The sequence below is a fragment of the Cricetulus griseus genome, chromosome 4, assembly GCF_003668045.3.
Source record: "Cricetulus griseus strain 17A/GY chromosome 4, alternate assembly CriGri-PICRH-1.0, whole genome shotgun sequence".
Lineage (NCBI taxonomy): Eukaryota > Metazoa > Chordata > Mammalia > Rodentia > Cricetidae > Cricetulus > Cricetulus griseus.
Genome location: NC_048597.1, coordinates 113,334,913 through 113,359,904, shown reverse-complemented (window position 1 = coordinate 113,359,904; position 24,992 = coordinate 113,334,913). Strand labels below are relative to the sequence as shown.

General features: G+C 47.2%; 1 protein-coding gene across 8 annotated transcripts in view; it reads left to right on the top strand.

Annotated features, from left to right (window-relative positions):
• The window catches only part of Gtf2i (general transcription factor IIi), an 83,999-nt gene extending 62,496 nt beyond the window's left edge, over nt 1-21,503 (top strand). For 4 of the 8 annotated variants that reach the window (XM_035443377.1, XM_035443376.1, XM_035443374.1 and 1 more), the window contains 18 exons: nt 2,634-2,817; nt 3,268-3,326; nt 4,532-4,603; nt 6,361-6,544; nt 9,113-9,171; nt 9,535-9,609; nt 11,284-11,385; nt 12,128-12,193; nt 12,450-12,633; nt 13,491-13,546; nt 13,830-13,910; nt 14,899-14,982; nt 15,211-15,394; nt 16,286-16,314; nt 18,092-18,133; nt 18,769-18,810; nt 19,362-19,434; nt 20,433-21,503. In XM_035443377.1, the coding sequence (XP_035299268.1) occupies nt 2,634-2,817; nt 3,268-3,326; nt 4,532-4,603; nt 6,361-6,544; nt 9,113-9,171; nt 9,535-9,609; nt 11,284-11,385; nt 12,128-12,193; nt 12,450-12,633; nt 13,491-13,546; nt 13,830-13,910; nt 14,899-14,982; nt 15,211-15,394; nt 16,286-16,314; nt 18,092-18,133; nt 18,769-18,810; nt 19,362-19,420 (1,562 nt within the window). In that variant the 3' untranslated portion in view covers nt 19,421-19,434; nt 20,433-21,503. The remainder of the gene's footprint in view (nt 1-2,633; nt 2,818-3,267; nt 3,327-4,531; nt 4,604-6,360; nt 6,545-9,112; nt 9,172-9,534; nt 9,610-11,283; nt 11,386-12,127; nt 12,194-12,449; nt 12,634-13,490; nt 13,547-13,829; nt 13,911-14,898; nt 14,983-15,210; nt 15,395-16,285; nt 16,315-18,091; nt 18,134-18,768; nt 18,811-19,361; nt 19,435-20,432) is intronic. The other 4 variants (XM_027416118.2, XM_027416117.2, XM_027416115.2 and 1 more) reach the window with 1 other exon arrangement.
• The last annotated feature ends 3,489 nt before the right edge of the window (nt 21,504-24,992 follow it).

Here is a 24,992-nt window from a genome sequence, read left to right as displayed (position 1 = left end):
TTTTTTATTGTTGTTTTGATACAACATATAGCCTTTGCTGGCCTCTGTATTCCAGGCTGGCCTTAAACTAAAGCCACCATGTTTTGCTTTTTAGTCTTACGCATTTGGACACATGTATTTGGTTTGTTAACATTGCAGTGCCTTAAAAAAGAAAGAAAGAAATCTCATGTATGCCTACACATGTGTCTGTTCACCATTGGACAGTCCAGTGTCCATGGAGGCCAGAAGAGGGTTTGAATGCTCTGGAGCTGGAGTTGCAGATGGTTGTGAGTTGCCATGTGGGTGCTGGCAGCCTCACCCAGGTTTTCTGCAAAGGCAGCTTGTGTTCTTACCCACTGAACCATCTCTCCAGCCCCCAAAACATCCTTTGTTACTCACTGTTCCTGCATTAGGAACAAATCCAGTTTCTTTTTGGAAAGGAAATTTTATTTTTTTTTACTACAAATTGTAGAGTTTCCCTGGCTGTCTACAGTGAGTTGGGCCTTAGTAATATCTTCTTCCATCTGGGTGTAAATCAGTTAGGGAACAGTAATGAATCCGCCCTTTGTGTCCAATCGGTACTTTCCTGGACATTTAGCAATCGAGAGCAAGTGATGGCCGTTGTTTATTGTTGGTCATGTCACCATTATGTCATTGGGTTTGTGTGTAGGAGAGACATGGGGTTCTGAGTGTTTTGTACCCTAAAAGTATCCTACTGGTGTTGGCTACTGTCAACTTTACCCAAGAAGTGGTGAAGGAGGAGAGAGGAAGGGAAAGGAGGAGTGAAGGGTGGGAGACGGCTGGGCTTGGGCAAGCATAACTAAGGAGCCAGGCTTGGGCTGGGATGTGGCTCTTTGTAAGGTGTTTGCATGGCATGCCTGAGCCCTGGTACTATAAAATAATCTTAGAAAACTTTTAAAGAGAGAAAATAGATTATTAAGAGGGTTGATGAGCCGGGTGTGGTGGCGCACGCATTTAATCCCAGCACTGGGGAGGCAGAGGCAGGCGGATCTCTGTGAGTTCGAGGCCAGCCTGGTCTACAGGGCGAATGCCAGGACAGGCTCCAAAGCTACACAGAGAAACCCTGTCTTGAAACCGCCCCCCCCCCAAAAAAAAAGAGGGTTGATGATGTGGTTTAGTTGGTTGAATGCTTGCTTAGTGTAGATGAAACCCAGAATTTTATTCTCAGTGACCACCATACAAAAAAGATCTTGACAGGGCTCAGTGGATAGCATTTTTGGTGTATCTGGAAATGTGGCTGCTGGGAGCTGATGGGAGATTGGCAGCCTTTGGTGTCATTTGTAAGGAGGGAACTCGATCTCACTGAAATCATTCATGCGCTTGCTATACTTTCACCAGCGTTCACTGCCTGTTACTGGTGCCTGCGCATCCCTGTGCCCTCCTGCACAGTGCCCACAGCTCAGGAGGGGAGGTGACCCAGCCCAGATCCATCTTGGGAGCACCGATTCCTGTCAGGCAATGGGCAGGACTTGTGTGTGTGGCTTGTAGAAGGTTTTAGGCTAGGCAGGGGTGGAGACTGGAGGGTGACAACAGACAGTGGGAGAGCCCGCTGACCAGTAGGCAGTGAGTTTCCTTCGGCCTTGGCCCTTTTCTTTCCTTGGTTCCTCTGTTGAGACAGGCTCTCACTGTGTGTCCCAGGCTGGTCTCGTAGCAGTCTCTCTGCCTCTCTGAGTGCTGAGAGTAAAGGCCTTTGCCACCTTTTGTGTCTTAACTGCTTTTGGTTCAAGTATGATTTTATTTCATAAAAAGCCTGTTAAAATTAGGATTTTGTCTATCTAGCAGATGAGACAGGTGCAGATCTGAGCTGTAGCCCTTTTCTGATCCTCTTGGGCACATTCCTTTTACTGCTCTGGCGGTAATGACCTCGTATGTGGTTTTCTAACCCTAACCCTAGTACGAAGGAAGAATTAGGACAGAATGAATTGGGGCGATTCATTCAGTTGTTTTAAAGTGCTTCCCTCAAAGGTGTGAGGCCCAGTGCTTGAACTCCAGAACCCATGGAAAAGAAAAGTGGACATGGTGGTGTGGCCTTCGTAATCTCAACAGTGAGGAGGTACAAACAGGAGGGTCCCTGGAGCTTGCTGGCCAGCCAGCCCAGCCTACATGGAAGTCTTCAGGCTCATCAGTAAGAGAGCAAGCCTGTCTCAAAGACACAGGTCCTTTGTTCTGTACATGTATGCACATGTGCACAAATGCATACTCGCACACTTGGACGGAGACAGAGACCTTAAATGTAAAAGGGAAAAAAGTCTATCCAAGAAGAGAGAAACTCAGGCTAATCCTATGTCCTGGTGCTAGGTTATGCAGAGGTCACCTACAGGATCTAGGTGCCATCTGGCTGTTGGCTTGGTGTTAGTTGTTGAATATTTCGTTTTAAAGTTGTTTGGATGTAGTTTCAGATAGAGATTAGAAAAATGCATTTAACCCCCTCCTCTCCCACACAGCCACTCCCCTCCCCCAGGCTATCCTGGAAATCCACCTCCCCCAGCCTCAGCCTCCGAGTTTTGGGATTACAGGCTCACATGGCTTACTCTTTGTTGTGTTTTAGTTGCATTTTTGGAACTTTACACTTGTGGGTGTTTGTTGTGTGTGACTTCAGCCTGAATCTCCTGACTTGCTCTTAATTTCTACAGCTGAGGCCTTGGGGAGCACTGAAGCCAAGGCTGTACCATACCAAAAATTTGAGGCCCATCCCAATGACCTCTATGTGGAAGGACTTCCAGAAAACATTCCTTTCCGAAGCCCCTCGTGGTATGGAATCCCAAGACTGGAAAAAATCATTCAAGTGGGCAATCGAATTAAATTTGTTATCAAAAGGTAAGATCTGTGGAACAGATTAAATTTTTTTTTTTTTTTTTTGCCAAGTGGTGGTGGCACATGCCTTTAATCCCAGCACTTGGGAGGCAGAGGCAGGTGGATCACTGTGAGTTCAAGGCCAGCCTGGTCTACAGAGGGAGTGCCAGGACAGCCAGGTCTGTTACACACAGAGAAACCCTGTCTCAAAAAAAAAAAAAAAAAATTCCCCCCCGACATTTGAAGATGGGTCTTTTCACCTGAGTGGCCCTTCCTGTATAACTGTAAATATTTCGTTTACATGAGCTCATTAAGCAAGTGTATCTAGTATCATACTGAGGTGTGCTGAATGGGGCCCAAGAACAGCTGTCTGTGATCTTGGTACTGAGAAGGAATTGACAGTATACAGCTGTGTGGGAGTCTTGGCACTGGTCCTGAATACTCTGACCACTAATGTTGCCAATACTTTCACAGGCCAGAACTCCTGACTCACAGTACAACTGAAGTGACTCAGCCACGGACGAACACACCAGGTATGGTTGCCCAGAACCCACCCACCCATCCACCCACCCACCCACCCACCCATCCATCCATCCATCCATCCATCCATCCACCCTTCCTCCATCCCTCCCTACCTCTTATTTATTTTCAGTTTTTCGAGACAGGGTTTCTTTGTGTAGAGCAGGCTGGCCTCGAATTTACAAAGATCCACCTGGCTCCTTCCTTTTGTTTAAATAATTAAATATCTTTGAAATTTTTTTACCCACGTTGGTGGTAACTGAGCCCAGTGCCTCATGTGTTTGGCAAGAGCTATGCCACTGAATGCTGTCCCTAACACTCTTTCCTTTTCCCTCTAAGTTGCACAGACTAGCCTAGAATGCACTTTGTAGCTCAGGCTGGCATTGAACCTGATTCTGAGGGAGCAGATGCCAAACATGCCTGAGGAGTTCTCAAACACTTTACCCCTCCCTCCAACTCTTACATTTCCACACCTGTTTTCTTTGATGTTTCTTGTACTTTAAAGGGAGTGATACGGGTGTCTGTTTGTCTTCATACCATGGTGACATTGTACCCTGGCAGCTTGACTGAAGTAACCACTTTAGAAAAGAAGTTTTCCATGTTGGGCGGTGGTGGCGCTTGCCTTTAATCCCGGCACTCAGGAGGCAAAGGCAGAATGAATACAAAGCTAGCCTAGTCTAAAGTAGTTGCAGGATAACCAGGCCTATACAGAGAAACACTGTCTCAAAAAACAAACAAATTCCTTAGCTGATATTTTATGTTTAGGCGATTGCAGGACTTTCTCACCCATTGGAGATGTGTATACCTCACCCAGGTATTTCACAGCTGTGCCGGCCCCTGTACCCTGTGTAACAGGCTACACCGTTAGGTGTGCTCATGTGTATGATAGATGCTTTGCTTTTTGTTTGAGACAGGGACTCTTTATAGCCTACACTGGCTTCAGACATTCAGCAATCCTCCTTCCTCGTTCTTCTGAGTGCTTATATGGATTTGTGAGGCCCTCAGAGATGCGCATTTGTAATGGGAATTCTACTAGCCACACTAGCTATTAGCCACAGTTCAGTGAGAAGTGACTAGAGCAGTGGTGACAGCTGCTCTGGAGGAGGAGTCCACAGTGGCAGTCATGGGAAAGAAGGTGTCTCTTTTGTCCTTAATTCTGTGATTTGTGTCAATGCTGTAAACAGCATAATTGGTTACATTTGACTTTGCCTCTTTCCAGTCAAAGAAGATTGGAATGTCAGAATCACCAAGCTTCGAAAGCAAGTGGAGGAGATCTTTAATTTGAAATTTGGTAAGTGAGATATTGTGGTTATGTCTTAGTTTACAGACCATGGCTGTGTTCCGAATGGATTTTAAAAGTCCAGAATGTAATGAAGAAGGTGCTAGAAAGCGGGCCTTAATTTACTTCTTCTGCTGCTCAGCTCACTCCTTAAACCAATTATTTCCTGTCGCCCTGTTTCTGTTTCCTGCTGTGTCATAGTGAGAGGGAGAGGGAGGGGTTGGGGAGCCACTAAGGGTCACTGTGCTCACCTGGAGAACACGTGGGCTTCATCGTTTGCTTAAGCTAGTTGACCGTGTCCTGGACTGCTGTGTTAAGGAGGTTCCCGGGCACAATGTGGGTTTCCAGTGGGTTCCCCAGTCAGTCACAGAGAAGAAAGGGTGATGGGAAATGCCAGCATTGTCTGCTGCATTGTGCTCCAGCATCTACTCTCTGTGGGTCTTTTGCTCTGTGCTTCTGGAGGCCTCAGCTTGGACCTGGCCTCTGCAGGTCTGGTTTTCCTGGGAGAATTGGGCCTACAGGACAGCACAGATATATCACCAACCCCATGTTATATTCAGTGGCCTTAGTGACCCCTGCCTTCAACACAGAGACCATTGGATTCATAGCCCGGCTGTTTGCAGTGAAGATGTTTAAGTGTCTCTTTGTTGGCTGGGCTGTGATGGCACAGGGCTCTAATCCCAGGACTTGGGAGGCAGAACCAGGTGACCTCTGTGAGTCTGAGTCTAAGCCTGGTCTACAGAGTGAGTTTCAGGGTAGCTAAGGCTGTTATACAGAGAAACCCCGCCACTGCCACTACCCCAAAGGCACTGTTTGTAAACCGGAATGGAGACCTGATGGTTAAGAGCAGCTGCTGCTGTTCCAGAGCATCTATTTTAGGAGTCCAGCACCCACAAGAGAGCTCACAACCTGCTGTAATTCCAGTTGGAGGGGAACTGACCCCTGGCCTCCTTGGGTGCCAGGCATGCATGCGATGTGCAGACAGACACATAAAGTAAAATTTGTCTTGTAGGAAAAATGTTGTTTTTAAAGTGCTGTTTGTTTTTCTAGGTGTGGTAGCTCCTGCTATAGTCCTGGCTCCCGAGAAACTGAGGCAGGAGGATAAATATTAGTTTGGAGCCAGCCTGGGCTTATATACCAAGAACCTGCCCTGAAAACAAAACAAAAATACTGATGTTAAAAAGCATAATGGGCCAGGTAGTGGTGGCCCACGCCTTTAATCCCAGCACTTGGAAGGCAGAGGCAGGTGAATCTATGTGAGTTCGAGGCCAGCCTGGTCTACAGAGAGAGTTCCAGGACAACCAGGGCTACACAGAGAAACCCTGCCTGTAAAAGCAAAAATAACAACAACAACAACAAAAAAGTATAATTTAACTCATTTTTTTTTTATTCCAGATGTTTTGAATATTATCTTCTGTGTATGGGTGTTTGATCTACATGTATGCATGTGTGCCTAATGCCTGTAGGGATCAGAAGAGGGTATCAGATGCCTAGAACTGCAGTCATGGATGGGTGTGAGATGCCATGTGGGTGCCAGCTACCAAATCCCAGGTCCTACAAGAGCAACAAGTGCTCTTCATAGCTTAACTATCGTTCCAGTGCTGACTTTTTTTTATTATTATTTGTTTCCATGTTGTCCTAAGCTAGGTCTTAATAGTGTCTGTGTGGAATGCCAGGATGTTAGCACGACCTGGTTGATTATAGACACAAACAGAAGAGTAGCTTGGTGAACCTGTGTGCTCATGAGTTGGCTTCTCTTTGTCTTTCAGCCCAAGCTCTGGGCCTCACAGAGGCAGTGAAGGTGCCCTATCCCGTGTTCGAATCAAACCCAGAGTTTCTGTATGTGGAAGGGCTGCCTGAAGGGATCCCCTTCCGAAGCCCCACCTGGTTTGGGATTCCACGCCTTGAGAGGATTGTCCGTGGGAGCAATAAGATCAAGTTTGTTGTTAAAAAGTAAGCTGCTTTTGCCCATCCCCACGCTATTTGCCATGGTCCCAGCCTTGCTGTGCCTTCACGCTTGGCCAGACCTCCTGTGTGTGGGAGAGCAGTGACTCCTCCACTGCCATGCAGAGAGCGGCTGCCTCCCTCATTCCTGCCACATGCTGGTTCAGAACACGGAGCTTGGTCGAACTGGGGATCAAACCCAGACCTTGCACAATCTAGGCAAACACTTTTCTGTGAAGGCCCTAGCTCCTCATTGGGGGAGTAAAGGAGACAGGGCACTATTCCACTGAACCCCTTTAGCTAAAGCCCAGGCTGCTGCTGTTTTCCCCAGTTCCCCGGTGACGAATCTTACTTTCTTGCAGAGATTCAGTGGTTGAAGGAATCGGTCTAGTGTCAATTTGCTATTATTAAAGGAGTTACACAGCTGCAGACGTGACTGTCTTAGTCACTGTTCTACTGTGTCAAAAACACCATGACCAAGGCAACTCTTAGAAAAGAAAGCATTTAGTTGGGGGCTAGCTTACAGTCTGGGGGGGGGTCCCCGGTCTGCTGTCGTCACGGTGGGGAGCATGATGGCAGGCACGGAAGGCATGGCACTAGAAAAGGAGCTGAGGGCTACATCATGATCCACAAGCAGCCAGCCTAGTGTGGCCTTTTGAAACCTCAATGCCCACCCTCAGTAACACCCTTCATCCAACAAAGGCCACTGCTTGGTGACTAAACATTCAAATATATGAGCCTATGGGGGCCATTCTTACTCAAACCACAACATTCCACTCTCGGGTCCCCAAAGGGTTACAGCCATTTCAAAATGCAAAATACAATTAGTCCAACTACAAAAATCCCCATAGTCTTTCACAGTCCCAACACTATTTAAAACTCTAAAGTTCAAAGTCTCTTATGAGACTCATGGCAGTTTCTTAACTGTAACCTCCTGTAAAATCAAAAGGCAGATCACATACTTCCAACATAAAATGGCACAGAGCATGCATTGCCATTCCAAAAGGGAGCATAGTGAGGAAATACCAACCAAAGTAAGACCAAAGACTCATTGGCCATACTTCAAACTCTGCATCTCAATGTCTGATGTCAAAGTGCTTTTCAGATCTCCAACTCCTTTCAGCTTTGTTGATTATAACATACTTCCTTCTCTGGGGTTGGTTCCATTCCCTGTTAGCAGTTTTCGTTGGCAGGTAACCCATTGCTCTGGCATCTCCAACATCTTAGGGTCTCCAGGGCAGTCATGGCCTCCTCTCTGGGCCTCCATTCAGGGACAGCCCTGACACACACCTGGCCTCGGGAGCTTTCCTTAGCCATGGATGATTCCAAAACCTCTTTCTTGTATTGTTGACTCTAAATTCAGTTTCGTGGCTGAAGCTGCCAAGTTCTTCTGCTTGATGGGGCTGAACCTGCCCACTCTTCCAGTTACATTTTCATCATCAGGTTGTGTTTATGGTTTCCTTCGCTGCTTAAGCTTTTCTTCACAAGTTGGGAGCATAGCTGGGTGGAGTCTTGCCCTGAAGTCACCACTCCCTTTATTCCATTTAATATCAGACTTTTCTTTAAACTTTTCATCTTGAGTACTGGACTTAGCTCCTGGTACCCTTTTCTCCTCAAACTGCACATTTTGTGTTTCTCTTTGACCAGCTAGGATGTCTGAAAATCTCTGCCAATCCATCAGAAACTCTTCAATTTAATCTCAGGCAGATTTTTAGGACAAGACAGGAAGCGGCCACATTCTTTGCCATAATATCCCAAGAACAATCTCTAGGCCACTTACTGCTATTCTGCCCTTCTGAAACCTCAGTACTGTCTTCCATGCTCCTACTGTTATGACCCATTAAGGCTTGCTTAAAGCGTTGAACCACTTTTTAGTCCAGAATTCACAATTCACCAACAGGCAGCATGGTCAGGCTTGTCACATCAACACCATTCCCTGGTACCAACTTCTGTCTTAGTTACTGTTCTGTTGCTGTGAATGACACCGTGATCAAGGCAGCTCTTATAATAGAAAGCATTTAATTGGGGGCTGGCTAACCGCTTCCAAGGCTCACTCCATTATTGTCATCAGCAAGGGCAGCATGGCAGCAAGCATGGCAGGATGACAGGCATGGAGAAGTAGCTGAGTGCCACATCCTGATCCAAAGCATGGGGGGGGGGGCGTGAGCACCTGGTGTGGGCCTTTGAAACTCAATGCCACCCTCCAGTGACACTTTTCACCAGCACACCTACTCCAACAAAGCTGTATCTCTTAATCCTTCTCTCAATTAGGGCCACTGCTTGGTGACTGAGCATTCAAACATATGAGCCTATGGGGGCCATTCTTATTCACACCACCAGGGTTAACAGCACTGGCTTCTCTTCTCCTGAGTTCAATTTTCAGTACCCACATGGTAGCTCACAACTGTCTATCTCCAGTCCTGGGGATCTAACACCCTCTTCTGACTTCCATGGACACTCGGTATGCATGTGGTACAGACAGACATGCAGGGAAAACACCAATATATACTTTTCTTTTAGAAGTAGTTCTGGCTGTTTGTGCTGTGTGTAGAGTGACGCACTGTATGTTCTTTCTAGGCCTGAGCTAGTAGTGTCCTACTTGCCTCCTGGGATGGCTAGCAAAATCAACACTAAAGGTAAGAGGCAGCACCTCAGGGCATGAACACATTACATTCTTTGCTACTGTTCCTATGTCACGTGGGTCATATTCCATTATCACCATGGCCTTTGGTTTATTTCTTTGCTTTTAAGCTGTTTTACTTAGTGGATCTCTTTGTCTGTGTTGTGTTTTCTTGCCATCTCGGATATTGGCATCCTCCTTCATCCCTGTCTCCACAGCTTGTTGGCATTCATGTGGAGGGTTACACTGCCGTTTAATGCATCGGGTTTCTTTGAAAAGAGCCAAACTGTATGATTGTGTTTAATTCTCTGCTTTTGCAAAGCACCCTCTGTGGTTTTTCATGCAGCTTGCAAAGGTAATCTTGCACTTTGCCTTACAGCATTGCAGTCCCCAAAACGACCACGAAGCCCTGGGAGCAACTCCAAGGTTCCTGAGATTGAAGTCACGGTGGAAGGTGAGCCGTCCCACACTTTTCTCTTGATTCTTTACCTTACAGTTGTGTGGACTCAGTAACTCTGCTGCCTTTGAGGTTTTGTCTGAAAAACAACTGATGCTAAATTTATTAATTTTTTCTTTTTAATTGTTTTTCAAGACAGAGTTTCTCTGTGTAACAACCTTGTCTGTCCTGGGACTCGCTTGGTAGACCAGGCTGGCTTCAAACTCACTGAGATTCACCTACCTCTGCCTCCCAAGTGCTGGGACTAAAGGCTTGAACCACCACCACCCAGCGAATATTTTGCTTTTTAATGCATGAGTATGTATGTGTGCTCTCGAGTGTGTGTGCATGCGTGTGTGGGCGTTCATTGTTACAGGCTATCTCAGGTGTCACCCTCAGGAACACTGTCCATGTGCTTTGAGATAGGTCCCCTTTTTGGACCTTGACCTAGCTGGGTAGTCTAGACTGGCTGCTCTTGAGCCCCAGGGATCCATGTAGCTAGGGATCAAACTTTGGTGACTCAGCTACCTCCCTGGCATAATTTATGACTGTTTGTAATCTGAGGGTCCTGTGAGGGTTACTTGAGGGGAACCCCTTGGATTGTTTATCCATAGTCAGGCAGACCAAGCCCAGAGAGATGTTTCTCATCTTTTTCCTGGTGGTTTTTCCTACTTTTGATGAAATGCATTTATAGGTGGTTTGAATAACAGTGTGCTTGTTCAGAGCAGCTCTGTGTCTTCACATATATTCTCTTCCGGCCTCTGGTGTAGGCCTGTGAACTTTGGAAGCTCATTGTCTAAAACGGCTGACATAGTAACAGGCAGCCCTGAACCCTGGAACTGCTAGGCACATTGTTTTCATCGACGCAGAAGGAAGCAACTGCCTAGGGGACAGTTGATTCTTTTTGATCCTCACTTTCTGTATCCTCTCAGTTGTCCCCACTTAGTTGTCTTGCATACTTGCACAGAGCCCTTTTTCTCAAAGAAAAGGGAATCATGTTAAGTGATTAGTAAATAATGCATCCTAGCTACCAGAGTAAACAGCCCTGAGGAGCAGTGGCCCACAGGGAAGCAGTCTTCCTTGCTGCTTTTACAGAAGATCTGAGAAGGGTGACTTGTCCCCAGGACTCTGGCCCTTCCTTCCTTGTAAAGTGCAGGTGATGTTCCTTTTAGTCAAAACACTTCAACAAGAAGCCAAGTCAAACCCGGGCTGAGCCCAGGTGACCTGAGAAACATCAGCAGTGAGGGATGAACGGACGCTACGTCAGCCTGAGGTTTCATCCTAAGGTTCTGGTTCACAAAGGAGATGACACTGCCTTTGGTCTACTTGAGGCAGGGACAGAGGATGCTCTTTCCTGGACGGCAGGCATGGGAAGAGAGGGGAAGAGAGTGTTGATCATGCAAAGCCGTAGCCTGGTTGTACATTTTGTTCCTGTTTGTGCTGGATCTCAGGTGCATTTTGACATCTGTTGCCAGTTTCCTAGGGAAAGCTGAGTTGCTGAGTTTAGAATCAGAATGGGTAGGGGGTATGAGGGAGAGGAGAGGAAGGGAGGGAGAGAGAGAGAGAGAGAGAGAGAGAGAGAGAGAGAGAGAGAGAGAGAGAGAGAGAGCGCTGTATTTTCTGGTACATGGTACATGCTAACCACAGATGAGCACACCTGGTAACTGTGGTTCGCCTTTGAATTTTCTCTAGGCCCCAACAACAACAGTCCGCAAACCTCCACCGTTCGAACTCCTACCCAGACCAATGGTTCAAATGTTCCCTTCAAGCCTCGAGGGAGAGAGTTTTCCTTTGGTAAATACATCTCTTATTTTTCTTGATTTCAGCATTTCACATAAAAAGAATTAGTGTGGTGTGTCAGCAGGACAGTGGTTTTTCTTGGGTGAGTCAGTGTGTGTCAGGTACTGACATGCAGCAAGAGCCAGGTTGCCTGTGCTATGGTGTGAGTCTTCCTATAGGCCGTGAGCGAAGTGTGTACCCCAGGGGTGCCTGAGGATTGTAAGTTGGGTTACTGCATGTACCCAGAGCTAGAGCTGGCGTGTGGTAGACACTGTAACAGGTTCTTTTGTTCTTCATTTCAGCGTGGGTCACAGTGTTGGTAACCCAGTCTAACAGTTTAGTTTAGTTATATGAGGATTGGAAGGACAAGCACAGCAGCCGTATTAAGAACCTGCATGTTTCTTATATAAAGACGTAGAATCATGTATGTATACATGATGTGAATGGAGTAACACTGTCTACGGGACACGGATGCACTAGCGGGCAAGGGAGAGAGCATGCGCAGCGCACAGATTCTGTCACACAGTGACACGGTGCACATGAAGGGAACAACCTGCTGTGTGTTCTCCTGTGCTCTGTAAAGCTGCAAAATAGATGAAATATGAAGCCAGGGCATTGGCGTGCTCCTTTAGTCCCAGCACACGGGAGGCAGATAGAGTGACCGAAGAAACTATTCAGTCAATGAAACGCTAATGTGAAAATCCCTGCCCTCCCCGGGGGACCCTTGCTGACGGCGGCTGCTGCTCTCTACTCGCAGAGGCCTGGAACGCCAAAATCACAGACCTGAAGCAGAAAGTGGAAAACCTCTTCAATGAAAAATGCGGTAGGTTTGTTCAGAAGCATTGAATATGAAGTGGTTCTCTAATAGAATTGGTCTAATTTGATATTTAAATGTTTTTGGAAATGTGTGGGTTTCAGCTTTCCATTTCTACCCATTCTACTATCAAGAATTCTAAGAATATTTTACAAAATTAAAATGAATATGATTTTTCAAATAAATAAGGATTTGTAGCTGCTGCAGAGTGTTGCAAATGGCTGTTCTAAGTCGTGCTATGGAATGAGAGTGTCCTGTGTTACAGGGGAAGCTCTTGGCCTTAAACAGGCCGTGAAAGTGCCATTTGCATTGTTCGAGTCCTTCCCGGAAGACTTCTATGTAGAAGGCTTACCTGAGGGGGTGCCCTTCCGGCGACCATCCACATTTGGCATTCCAAGGCTGGAGAAGATCCTCCGGAACAAGGCCAAGATAAAGTTCATCATTAAAAAGTGAGGACCGGGGCTGGAGAGATGGCTCAGAGCACCGGTTGTTCTTCCAGAGGTCCTGAGTTCAATTCCCAGCAACTACATGGTGGCTCACAACCATCTGTAATGAGATCTGGTTCCCTCTTCTGGTGTGCAGATTTACATGGAAGCATACATAATAAATAAATAAAGTCTTTAAAAAAAAAATAGTGAGGACCTTCAGTTTGAGAAGATGTCCAAGGGCTGGCTTCACAGTGCGGTGCTCTGTCAAAGAGCTAAGTTCTTATAGGATGGAGAGACAACCCAGTGGTTAAGAGTGCTTCCTGCACAGCTTTGAGAACCTGAATTCAGATGCCAACTCCCTCATAACAAGCTGGGGGTAGCCTGGGACCATAGTGCTGGGGGTTGGGCAGAGGCTGGAGGGTCGTTGGGGCCCGCTGCCTGGGGTGGGAATGTGAGCCGTGGGTTCTGGGAGAGATCCTCTGTGAAAGAAATAAGAGGAATAGAGGACACCTGAAGCCCTCCTCTGGCTTGTGCATGCAGCACACGTGTGTACATGCAGCACAGGCCCTTTTATTTGTTTGGAGGCAGGGTGTTACTTGCATACACACTCTTCATGCATGTACCCAGGCTGCAGGCTTCTGCTCTTGGGTCTCATACTGATTCTCAGTATGTGCTCTGCCCTTGGGAAGAAAATGGCAGTGACATCAGGGTGGCCAGAGAGGGTCCAACAGCCGTAGATGCTGGTGTGATTGGTCTGCTTGGGCCCAGGTTGCTTCCAAGTGTGGCACATGATTTGCAGAGCTGCAGGCTCCAGCGATTCTTCCCTGTGTGCCTTGCTCTGAGTTAACCAGCCCATGCCCTTTTCCTCTTGATTGTAGACCTGAGATGTTCGAGACGGCCATCAAAGAGAGCACCTCTTCCAAAAGCCCTCCAAGTGAGTGTCCTTTGCAAGCAGTACCGTGACAGCGTGGCTCTTGGGCAGTCATCGGTTCTAGAGCAGCAAACACTGTGCAGTGTTGCTCTGCAGAAAGATGGGCTGTCAGAAAGTCTGCCATCTTTAGTGTCTTACTGGAATACATCCAGCATATAAGTACCTGCCCTACGGGGCCAGGCTGAGGCCAGCTCATTGCTGACGAAGCATGCGGCTGTGGGCTATTAGAGAAAATTTTGACTATGTATGTTTTGCCTAAACCCTAATCTTTCATTTTTGCTTACAGGGAAGATAAACTCATCACCCAGCGTTAATACTACTGCATCAGGTGTGGAAGACCTTAACATCATTCAGGTGACAATTCCAGGTATGATTTCTGCCTGCATCATGTAATCTTTTGGACTCCAGATTCCTTCAGGGACAGCTCACGTAGTACAGTGTGTTGTGTGCTTTGACCAAACCATCCCTCCATCAACCTGGCTGCACAGGGTCTGACCTAAATTCAGCCCTTCTCATTACTTCATGTCTCAGTTCTTCAAAAAGTCTCTGTGGAGGCTGGAGAGATGGCTCAGTGGTTAAGAGCACTGGCTGTTCCTGAAGACTCGGGTTTGATTCCCAGTACCTGCATGATGGCTCACAACCATTTATAACTACACTCCCATGGGACCTTACAACTCTACTGACCACCTTGGGCATTGGGCACACACATGTTGCATGGGCCAAACACCCATGCATATAAAAGAAATCTTTAAAGAATAAAATATTCTTTTAGCCAGGCGGTGCTGGCACACACCTTTAATTTTAATCTCTGAGTTTGAGGACAGCCAGGGCCACATAGGGAAATCCTGTCCTGAAAAACCAAAATAAGTAAATAAGATTCCTTTAATAAACAGCCTTTATGAAACAGCAAAGATGTTTGCTTAACAGGAATGGAGTTGGATCCTCTTAAGTTGGTTTTAGAACATTTTTTATTTTTCCCTTTTTTAAATTTTATGGTTATTTTTGTCTTGGTGATGTCATAATGTGGAAATACCCCCCTCCCACACACACTTTTTTTTTTTTAGGACAGAGTTTCTGTATTAGCTCTGGCTGTCTTAGAACTCACTAGGTAGACCAGGCTTGTCTCGAAATCACAGAGATTCATCTGCCTCTGCCTCCCAGGTGTTGGGACTAAAGGTGTGTGCCACCACTGTATAATTCTGGCTGGCTTGGAACTCACAAGGGATCCACTTGCCTCTGCTTCCTGAATGCTTGGGTTAAAGGTGTCCATTACCATGCCTGACTTGAAAACCCTTTCTAGAAAATATGTGAGTCAGATGCAAGTGCACTCACTCTCACCTCTCCTCTTGTCTTAGATGATGACAATGAGCGACTGTCCAAAGTGGAAAAGGCCAGACAGCTTCGTGAGCAGGTCAATGACCTCTTCAGTCGGAAGTTTGGTAAGTTTATAACAATTGAGGAAATGCTGTTTCCATAAAAGCCTTTGAGTGGATCCCCATGGGGTAGTTATGAATCGGTAAGTCCTGTTCCGGACATTAGATGTTAGATGGCACACTTGATGACCAGGGTCAAAGTTTAATAAAACAGGGTTGCTGCTGGACTTTGTGTTTGCGATTGCTTTGAAGATGACGGTCACACTGGTCCCTGTGCTGTTTGTCTCACTGCAGGTGAGGCTATTGGGATGGGCTTCCCTGTGAAAGTCCCGTACAGGAAGATCACCATCAACCCAGGCTGTGTGGTGGTCGACGGCATGCCCCCTGGAGTGTCCTTCAAAGCCCCCAGTTACCTGGAAATCAGTTCCATGAGAAGGATCTTAGATTCTGCTGAGTTTATCAAGTTCACTGTCATTAGGTGAGAACTCCCTGCTTAGTCAGAACGACACCAGGCTGTCATTTCCCAGAGTGTAGGGATTATAGATGTATAATGTGTCTTTAACTTTATTCTCCAGTGGTTTGTTTGTTTGAAAGAGTCTCAGTATGTGTCCCTGACTTGGAACTTTTTGTATAGACCAGGTTGGCCTCAAACTCAGGGTCCTGAGTGTTGAAGTGCCTCTGCCTTCCAAGCGCTGGGATTAAAGTTGTGTGTGCCAACTTGTACATTCTCAAGATGTCTCTTGGCAGTCATTGCCTGTTCATCTTTTAAAATGTGGTTACATCCAACTGTTGACATTTTCTGGCTGCTTTCTCATGACACTTAACGAAACACCAGTAATGGAGCCTATAAAAACCTAAAGTATCTGTTAATTATCACAGAAGTAGTTGGTGTCACAGAGCATTGGTTGTGGCATTCCTGGCAATCTGATAATAGACTTGTCATTCTGTTCTGACTGGCTTAGAACCCACACCAGGATGGCCTTCAACACTCAGAGATCTGCTTGCCTCTGCCTCCTACAGGCTGGGGTGAAAGGCCCGCACCTGGCCCGGTGTATCATTTTCTAGTAGTGACCTGCATATACTATCTACATGTGCTATATAGATAAGTAGTCACAGAACACATAAAACATAGTTAACTGCCATATGCCCTGTATATATGTGACTGGTTATAAATAACTGGTGTATATTGTATATGATACATACTAATAGCACAACCAGAGTCATTGTTACAAGATGTAGTAATCATTTCATATGCATCTTAAATGTCCCTTCCATGGGATTATAAAGTAGTACATAAGTGGCATTAACAGAGTAAGCAAATGTCCTTATGAAATGAAACCATCACATTATACATTTTTTTCCTCTTTAGACCATTTCCTGGACTTGTGATTAATAACCGTGAGTATTTCATGAAGTTTTGTTTTGTTTTGTTTCTCGGGATCGGAGAGTGCACATGGGTTTGGGAGTGGGTGCTGTGCAACCTGCAAAATAACGCATTATATCATCCATCCTGTAGTATGTCGCCTACTTGTGAAATTGGTCGTGTTGCTTGACTCCCTCATCTTCACTTAGTCAGAAGATGGTAACTCGGGGGAGGGTGGGTGGAGACCATTTTTAAAGGGCTCGTTATAAGCAGAACTTTACTAGCTCCTGCCTGGGTTAATAAAGCTCCACTATGTGGTCACCGTACTAAAGTTCAGGACTGTGCTGTAGGCCACCAAAGTGCTGGGCATAGTGGAGCAAAACCTGCAGTCCCAGTGCTTGGGAGGCTGGAGCAGGAGGATCAGGCTAGAGTTCAACACTGTCTCGGGCTGTATACAGTTCAAGACCAGCCTGAGCCACTGAGACCCTGTCTCCAGAAAGAAAGGGAAGAAGGGCTGGTGATGACTCTGCTGGCAAAGCTTACTGCGTGGGCCTGGCCACTACTTCCACCCCCAGGACCCATAAAGGTAGAGAGAGAACCAACTCCACAAAGTTGTCCTCTGGCCTTCACACGAGTGTTGTGGCATGCATGCCCACACAAACTTCATACACACAACAATTTTAGAAGTCCATGGTAATTTTTTGTTGTTAAATCTCCCTTGCAAATTTCAGTTCATTTGTCTTTTTTTTAAGACAGGACTCATATGTCACCTTGGCTGACCTGGAACTTAATATTCAAGGTTAGCCTTGAACTCAAAGATCCACCCACCTCTGCCTCCTGAGTCCCACAGTAGCAGTGTATGCCACCGCCACCAGCTCTCCTGTCCTTCTATGTGGTTTAATTTCCAAAGAATGCTGTATTTTGTAACCCACTTTTCGTAGGTTCCTATGTATGACACTCAGCTTTATTCTTGCCCTTCTACAGGACTCTGATTTGAGTTTATGGTGGCATCTATTAGGATGCTTGCTTCGTTCTACTCTTTACTCTTTTGGCTTTTGGGGGTCCTGCCACCCAGCTCCCAAATAAATCACACACAGAGTTTTCTTCTTTCTTACAAATCCCCTGCTTTAGCTTGGCTTGTTTCTAGCCAGCTTTTCTTATCTTAAATTATCCCGTCTATCTATTGCCTCTGGGCTTTTATCTTACTCTATTTCTGTATACCTTTCTTTATTTCTTTCTCCATGACTTGCTGTGTAGCCGGGTGCCTGACTCCTGATGTCCTCCTCTCCTTGTTATATCTTGCTCCTTCTTTTCTCCCAGATTTCTCCTATTTATTCTGTCTGCCTGCCAGCCCTGCGTATTCTTTCTCCTGCCTTGCTGTTGGCATTCAGCTCTTTAATAGACCATCAGGTGTTTTAGAGAGGAAAAGAAACATAGCTTCACCGAGTTAAGCAGATGCAACATAAAAGACTGTAGTAATCTTTGCATCATTAAACAAATGTTACATTCCTTAAAATAATATTCCATAACAATTAGTGTTCCTTTTTTTTCCCTTCCCCTTTTGTTTGTGTGTGGGGTCCTGGGGTCCTCAGAACTTGCCATCTCACATGCAGTGGTCAGAAGACAACTTGTAGCAGTCAGTTCTCTCCTCACCTTATGGGGCCCAGGGATTGTCAAGTTTGCAGGTGGCACCTTTACCCGCAGTGTTCTACTGCCAGCTCTCCTCCATTCTTGTGCTGAGATGCAGAGTTGAAACATAGATGTCCTATGTGTCAGTGATTACATCATCTAAACTGTCCTGTTTCATTGCAGAGCTGGTTGATCAGAATGAGTCCGAAGGCCCTGTGATACAAGGTAAGAGAAGCATACCACCCTATTTCATGATGGCATCAAGCCCTGGTTCTTACTGTGCCCACTTCCAGTGCACACCTGCACACACTCAAAGACAAGTTTCTTCCTCTCCTGCCATGACTGAAGGCCAGTAAACTAACAGAGACTTGAGCTGTGATTCCTACGTGGTAACTGAACCACAGACCATGTAAACCCATGATCCCATGATGTCACGATGCTCAAGACCAGTGGCCTAAAATAAAGCATCAATATGAGAAAGCTGCCTGTTGAAGTATGTGTTTATGTGAGTGTGGGTGTGCATGCCTGTGCAGGCTTGGACTGCAGAGACGGCTCAGTGGTTGAGAGCACTAGCTGCTCTTCAGAGGCCGCTGGTTGAATTCCCAGCACCCACATAACGGATTACAGCTGCCTGTAACCCCAGCTCCAGGGTCTCTGAAGGCACCGACATGTGCATGGTAGTGACACACATGCAGACAAAATAGCTAAATAATTACAATAAAAAGAAAGTTGACAGGCTGTTTCCATCATTGGATCTTTTTCCTCCTTCCTTTTTCTTTTCCTCTCCTTCTAGGCTTTTTAAATAATTTAAAGCAACCTTTGAAAATTGTCCAAATGAGACTTGATGTGTTTCTCTTTAGAATCTGCTGAGGCGAGCCAGTTGGAAGTTCCAGCCACAGAAGGTAAGGGCTGTGCAGCTCCCGTTGTAGAGGTCTGGAATGACTTTGGTGCCTCAGGTCAGCATGATTATTTTGTGTTGTTTTTTAAAAGTGTGTGGGTATTTTGCCTGCTTATATATCTGGAAGGCATCCGACCCCACCCCTGGAATTAGATGGTTGTGAACCTCTGTGAGGCTGCTGAGAATCAAACTCAGGTCCCCTAGTGCTCTTTACTTCTGAACAATCTGTCCAGCCCCAAATTGATAAGATGTCTCCCTGTTCTGTGGAGGGAGACTCCCAGCAAGCTCCTTCTGTCCTCCCTGTGTGGCTCTGGCTAAATTCTAGATCCCTATAGCCTAGGTGGGGCATGGCCGTAAGTGCACACAAAGCAATATGGAATCTGTTCCTTGCAAATCAACTCATGAGTTGGCTGTGGCTTAGCAGATGAACTTTTGGCAAGCATGTGCAGGCCCTGGGTTCCATAACAGAAACCCATAGGCTTGTGTGGCTTCCTTTACAAACAAGCAGGTTTGCATCAGCAGTGCAGCTCACTGTCGCCCTTCTTTCTCCCTTAGAAATTAAAGACTCGGATGGGAGCTCACAGATCAAGCAAGAGCCAGACCCTACGTGGTAGACTTTGTCTGCAGGGTAAGAGCCTCTCCCCAACTGCCCTTGGTCCATACTTGCCTGCAAAAGCAGGTACCACCACTTCTGCTTTAGCTGAGTGCAGGTCAGCTGGAGCTGCAGACCAAAGGTTTTTCGCACTCGAAGATGTAGAAGGACTGGGCTTGGAGGCCCAGGTAGAGGCTCATGTGTCTCCTGTGCATTCCAGGCCAGCCAAGTGACATAGTGTGGCCCTGTTTTGGGGGTAGGAGGTGAGAGGTTATGTAGAAGTATTTCCCCCTTAGAAGAGACATATTTTGAATCTGTTGTTTCCCTTTTGTTGCTGACTTGCTAGGTGTGGCCCAGCCACTAATAGGAGGGTTATCTGTAACCCACAAGTGAGGAGACTGCATTCTGCCATATGGCAGATGAGGGTTTGCCCAGTGTCAGAGCCTGCTCCAACGAGTCAGCTGGGTTACCTGAGTAAGGGCATGAGGATAGGCAGATAAAATAAACACAGGATAGATTCAGGAGGACTGCCCAGTCCATGCCTTTCAGCACACCAAACAGCCGAGTTTTAGACCCTTCTTATATAACAGAACAAAGAGCAGCATAGTCAATTAACCAGTTCCCTGCCCTGTCCTTGAATTGAGCAGCAGCCAGGTTCACTGTCTATCACATGAGTCCTGCTAGGAGCAAGCAGCTTCATTCCCTGTCTCTATGGGCCTTTGACTGGCATCAGAAGCTTGTCTTAAGGAACTTGTCTCAGGGAGACTGAAACAAACATGTTTGAGCTCTAATGTCTTGTAAGTTAGAATAGACTCCAGATGGAAACTGAGTCACTGTGGGCTCCCACAGCCCGGCTGTGTGCCTTGCCCTATCAGACCACAGACACATCTTTCACAACTGCATTTGAGCCTGGTACTTTATCAGATGGCAGTAGGGTGTGTGACAAGGTCTGTCTTGCTCCTGTCATCCGGTTAACCCATTGCCTGCTTTTTTTGTTTGTTTGTTTGTTTGTTTGTTTGTTTTTCTTTCTGCAGTTCAGCTTCCAGTGAGAGTGGTGGAGAAGATCTTTCGGACCCGCCCTGCCAGCTCTGTAATATACTTGTATAACAGAAATACCTTCTATACAAACCTTCTTTTCTACTTCTAGATAGAAATGTCTACTTTCTCAGCAGTTCTGTGAATTGAAGTACGCAGCGTGACGAGATGCGCGTGCCTGGCTGGTTTGGGAATGCACTAGAAGGATTTCGCAGCAGTGCTGGGAAGTGACAGGGAGTGGCAGGGACAACTCTTAGATTTTTTTTTATGCATTGGGCAGAGCCTTGGGCTGCGGTGTGTATTCCAGTCAGTGGAGATATTCCTACTGGGCATCTTGGCTTCTGCAGCCAAGAAAACCCCTGTGCTAGGCAGTGCTTTAGTTTTTCTATTGAAAATCATTTCTGTGATCTTGCACTTGGCTTCCCTTCCTGCCTGAGGGAGGGCTGCTGTCTGTCCCTCTGACTAAGCCTTTGACTAAGCTCCATCATGGTTCCTCTTGTTTTCACTGTAACTAAAAGCAAGGCCAGTGATGAACAGCCAGTGTCTCCGAAGAGAGAGGACATTCTCAGAGCCTCCCTCACCCTTACTTGGCAGCAAGTAAATACGGGGTGTACCCTGATGGTCGGAGGTCTGGTGTGCATGCTTTAGCAGCTGATGACTAAACCCTCCCCGGCTGGGCCCCACCATAGCCTGGGGTGCTCTGGGAGGCAGCTCTGGGTGGGAGTCAGGCTGGGCTGTGGGTCTGCCTGGTTGGTTAGTCTCTAACCACCTGTCTGACCAAGGTGCCCGTGTGAGGAGTGGGGCAGGCAAGCTCTTGTGCACCTCCGTGTTCACACCCCCTGGGCCTGAAAGTGGAGTCTCACAGATGATGCAGTTGTATAAAATAACAGCTCGCTCTCTCTCAAGAGGTAGAGGATGGGATGGCACAGTTCTCAGTAGTGGCACCACGATGTTCACAATGGGAAATTATATCACACGGTAGCAAAGATAGGCATTTTTATGTGTTCCTTATATTTTACCTCAAATTGTAGATATAGGGTAATAAATAAAATCCATCCATGCCTTTCACATGCAAATTCATTCCTTCTAAGCTGTCTTCCCCAGTGTCTGGGGTGGGGTGTGTGGGCTGGTGGCTGTAGGAGACGGGAGGGCTGGCTGGGGTGTTCATCTCAGTCCCTCTGGATTGGATGCTGTTGTTCCTGGTGTTTTTGAAGAAGTCACTGGTTTTCCCAGAGCTGTGCCCAGCCCCTGCACTGCTACTGTCCACGTTTCACCTGTGTTGAAGACAGAGTCCCTGCACCTAGAAGCCATTTGCTGCCCAGAGCATGGGAAGAACCAGAAGATGGTGCCCCCCACACTGAGGCTGCAGCCACCCAAGGGTGTGAGGGATGGCAACCGTGCTGGTTCCCTGCCCCCAGTGGTACCTTAGTGTTCTTTGTACTTGTCTCACTGGGGGGGGGGGGGGCAGCCAGCAGTAGTTTGTCAGCTGTCATGGTAACAAGACATCCGGGAGCTCCAGCCAGGAGGGAGAGCCCTTGTTCCTTCTGAGATCCTTCCCACAGTGCTCTGTTACAGGTGGGTAGTAATGAATTAACATCCCCATCACTCCTTGGCTCTTAGTGGGTAGCACATGGTCGCAGGGTACAGTGTAAAAGGTGCTGCCCACTGGATGCTACCCCTGACAAGTAGGGTCCCTGAGGTGAGCCTTGAAGCCTAGGGTGCAGGCCAGGTCTGAAAGTAGAGATTTTGGTGGTAGTAGCAAATACTCAAAGGAGAACTTTGAAGGCCTAAGTGGAGAAGGGTTCCATGTTAACAGCAGTTGAACATGGGACAGTGGGTCCTGCGAGATGGGCAGAGACGATCGAGCGCCATCCCAAATAAGGAATGTAAAGCGGGGGGGTGGGGGGGTGAGATAAAAAAAGATGCTGCTTACCTGGGGCAGCCAAGAAGCAGTGGGAGAGAAATGGGAGTGGGGGCTGGTGCTGATATTTCTTTCAGGGGCACGCCCCTTTAGCACCCACCTTCTTCCCACCAGACCCCTCCTCTCAGATTCTGCCACCTTCCAGTGCACCAAGGCTGAGGTCATCCTCTCATTGTATGGGCCTTTGGAGACATTACCCATGTCATAGCACACAACAAAATAACAACTCGCTCTCTCTCCCTGGGCCAGACACTGCTTGTTTACAAGTAGGTGGCATAACAGAGGCCTGTGCTAGGGACCCAGGAGGGTCCTGGTCACCAGTTCTCATGACTGAGGGTACAGGCGGTTAGTAGAGTGCCCGTATAGATGCAAGGAGGCCTGAGTTCTATTCCAGTACTACATAAACCAGGTTCAGCGGGGACAGGAGCTCCAGGTCTTTCCTGCCACATAATAACTGCAAGGCCAGTCTGGGTTAGACTTGGTCTCATTTAAATATAAAGGGATACAGTGTCCTGTTAGAGCTCAGGAAACCAATACAGGGATGCTCCAGTTGCCCAGCTCTCCTGCTGTCCAGCCATGTGAGTGGTGGCCCCTTACCTGCCCCACCTACACTTGTGTCCTGTGGTCTGGTTTTGAGGAAGACCAAGTGCGGGAAGCTCAGCTGACACAATGCCTGATTTGTAAGGTATTTCCTGCCACAGAAGGAAGGAAATCAAGCCTTGTATTTTAGTTTAACTTGTGCACCATGTCCAGGCAGCTCCCTGAAGATTACTGACGTGCCCTGCCTGTTAGAAATAATTTCTTCATTTAAAGGGCTTGATGGAGGCCAGCAGGTACAGCCACCAGTGGTAGAGCAGGCCATTTGATGCCGAACTCAAAATTGTAGGCAGGAGGCCAAGGCCCATCTGTGCCTCCAAAACAACAAAATAAAAATTCAGCAGGGATTCAAAGTTTCAAAATGAGGTATAGCGGCTCAAGCCTGGCTGAAGACCATGGCAGAAGAATCAGGAATTCAGGGCAAGTCGGCTGCAGGAGACCCTCTCAAAAGACCAGTGATAAGGGGCTGGGGAGATGGCTTAGCAGTTAAGAGTACAATTCCCAGCACCCACATGACAGCTCACAACTGTAATTCCAGTCTCAGGGAACCCAACGCCCAGGGCAAAACACCAAAGCAGATAAAATAAAAAATAAACTAATAAGATTCTTTGAGCTATGTGGAGAGGCCTGTGATTCCAGCCCTCTGGGAGGCAGGAGCAAAACTCGGGCTGCAGTGTGTTGGGATTTTGTTCCTTGGTGACTTGATGCATCCTATTGAGGAGTGGCTTCTGTCCTTTGGAGAAAGTCTAGTGGGCCCTTGTCTGCAGTGTGAGATCAATATATGCCCCACTCCTGACCCATACTGCAGTCCACTCTATCCTGCAGGGCATGTTCTCTCCCTCCGGTCCTGGGGCTCACCTCTGCAGGTGACTACCAGCATTTTCTTGGCTAGGAAGAGCTGAGAAAGCAGACTGCCTTGGGTGAGCTTGCTCCTGGAGACAAAGGGACTTGGGGAGCAGACTTAGGTCTGGGGCACAGAGCCTCAACCAACATGAGAACTCACTCTACAGACCTGGCCATAGCTTCTCAGTTTGATCGTTCACTCGTTCATGTAATGTGTATGGGTGTTGTACTGTGCCCACCAAAGCCAGAAGAGGACATTTAAATCCTGTGCAACTAGAGTATTCTGGGACTTGAACCCAGGTCCTGTAGAAAAGCAGTCAGTGCTCTTAACCATGGAGCCATCTCTCCGGCCCTTTTCACTTGACAAGCAAGCACTTCCAACCTGGGACCAGGATGCCAAATGGGCCAACACACATGCTCTACTTGGCTAGTTTACAACTCAGAGCAGTGGTGGTTTAGGCCTTTAATCCCAGCACTCTGAGAGGTAGATGCAGGCAGATCTGAGTTCCAGGACAGCCTCATCTACGGAGTGAGTTCTAGGGCAGCCAGGGCTGTTACACAGAGAAACCCTGTCTCAAAATACACGCCCACCCAGGGCTAACTCTCTGAGTTTAGTGGCTAGGACCCATGTGGTGAAGGAGAGAACCAAGCCCCACAAGTTTTCCTCTGACCTTCATGATATTGAATATGTGTGCTTCCACCCACGTGAAATACACATAAAAAGAAAAAGCCCGTTGACTGGGATGTGGCTCAGTTGGTGGGATACTTGGTGAGCATACACAAAGCTGTGAGGTTCATCCTCACATAAACCAGGCATGACATAGACCTTGTCTTTCAAAGTGTTACCATCCTGGAGCACATGACCCGCCCTTCTGGTGACCATCGGGGAAAGAACAGATCTTGTCATAAGCTCATGGGATGACAGGGAAGCAGCAGGGTGGCCCAATACACTCACTTTTACAAACAGTGGAGGGTGGGACGTGACTCTGTTGGTGAAGTGCCTGCCTCGCCTGCACAAAACCCCAGATTCACCCATAAACTAGGCTATCCCTGAGGTACATGCAGGGGAATCATCCTCGGGCCAGCCTGGGATGCATGAAATCCAGTCACAGAACTGTCTATTAGCTCCATTTTATATGTAATGTCAAGGAAGATAAGACCCAGGGAATCAGACTTCACCCAGGGTACACAGTATAGG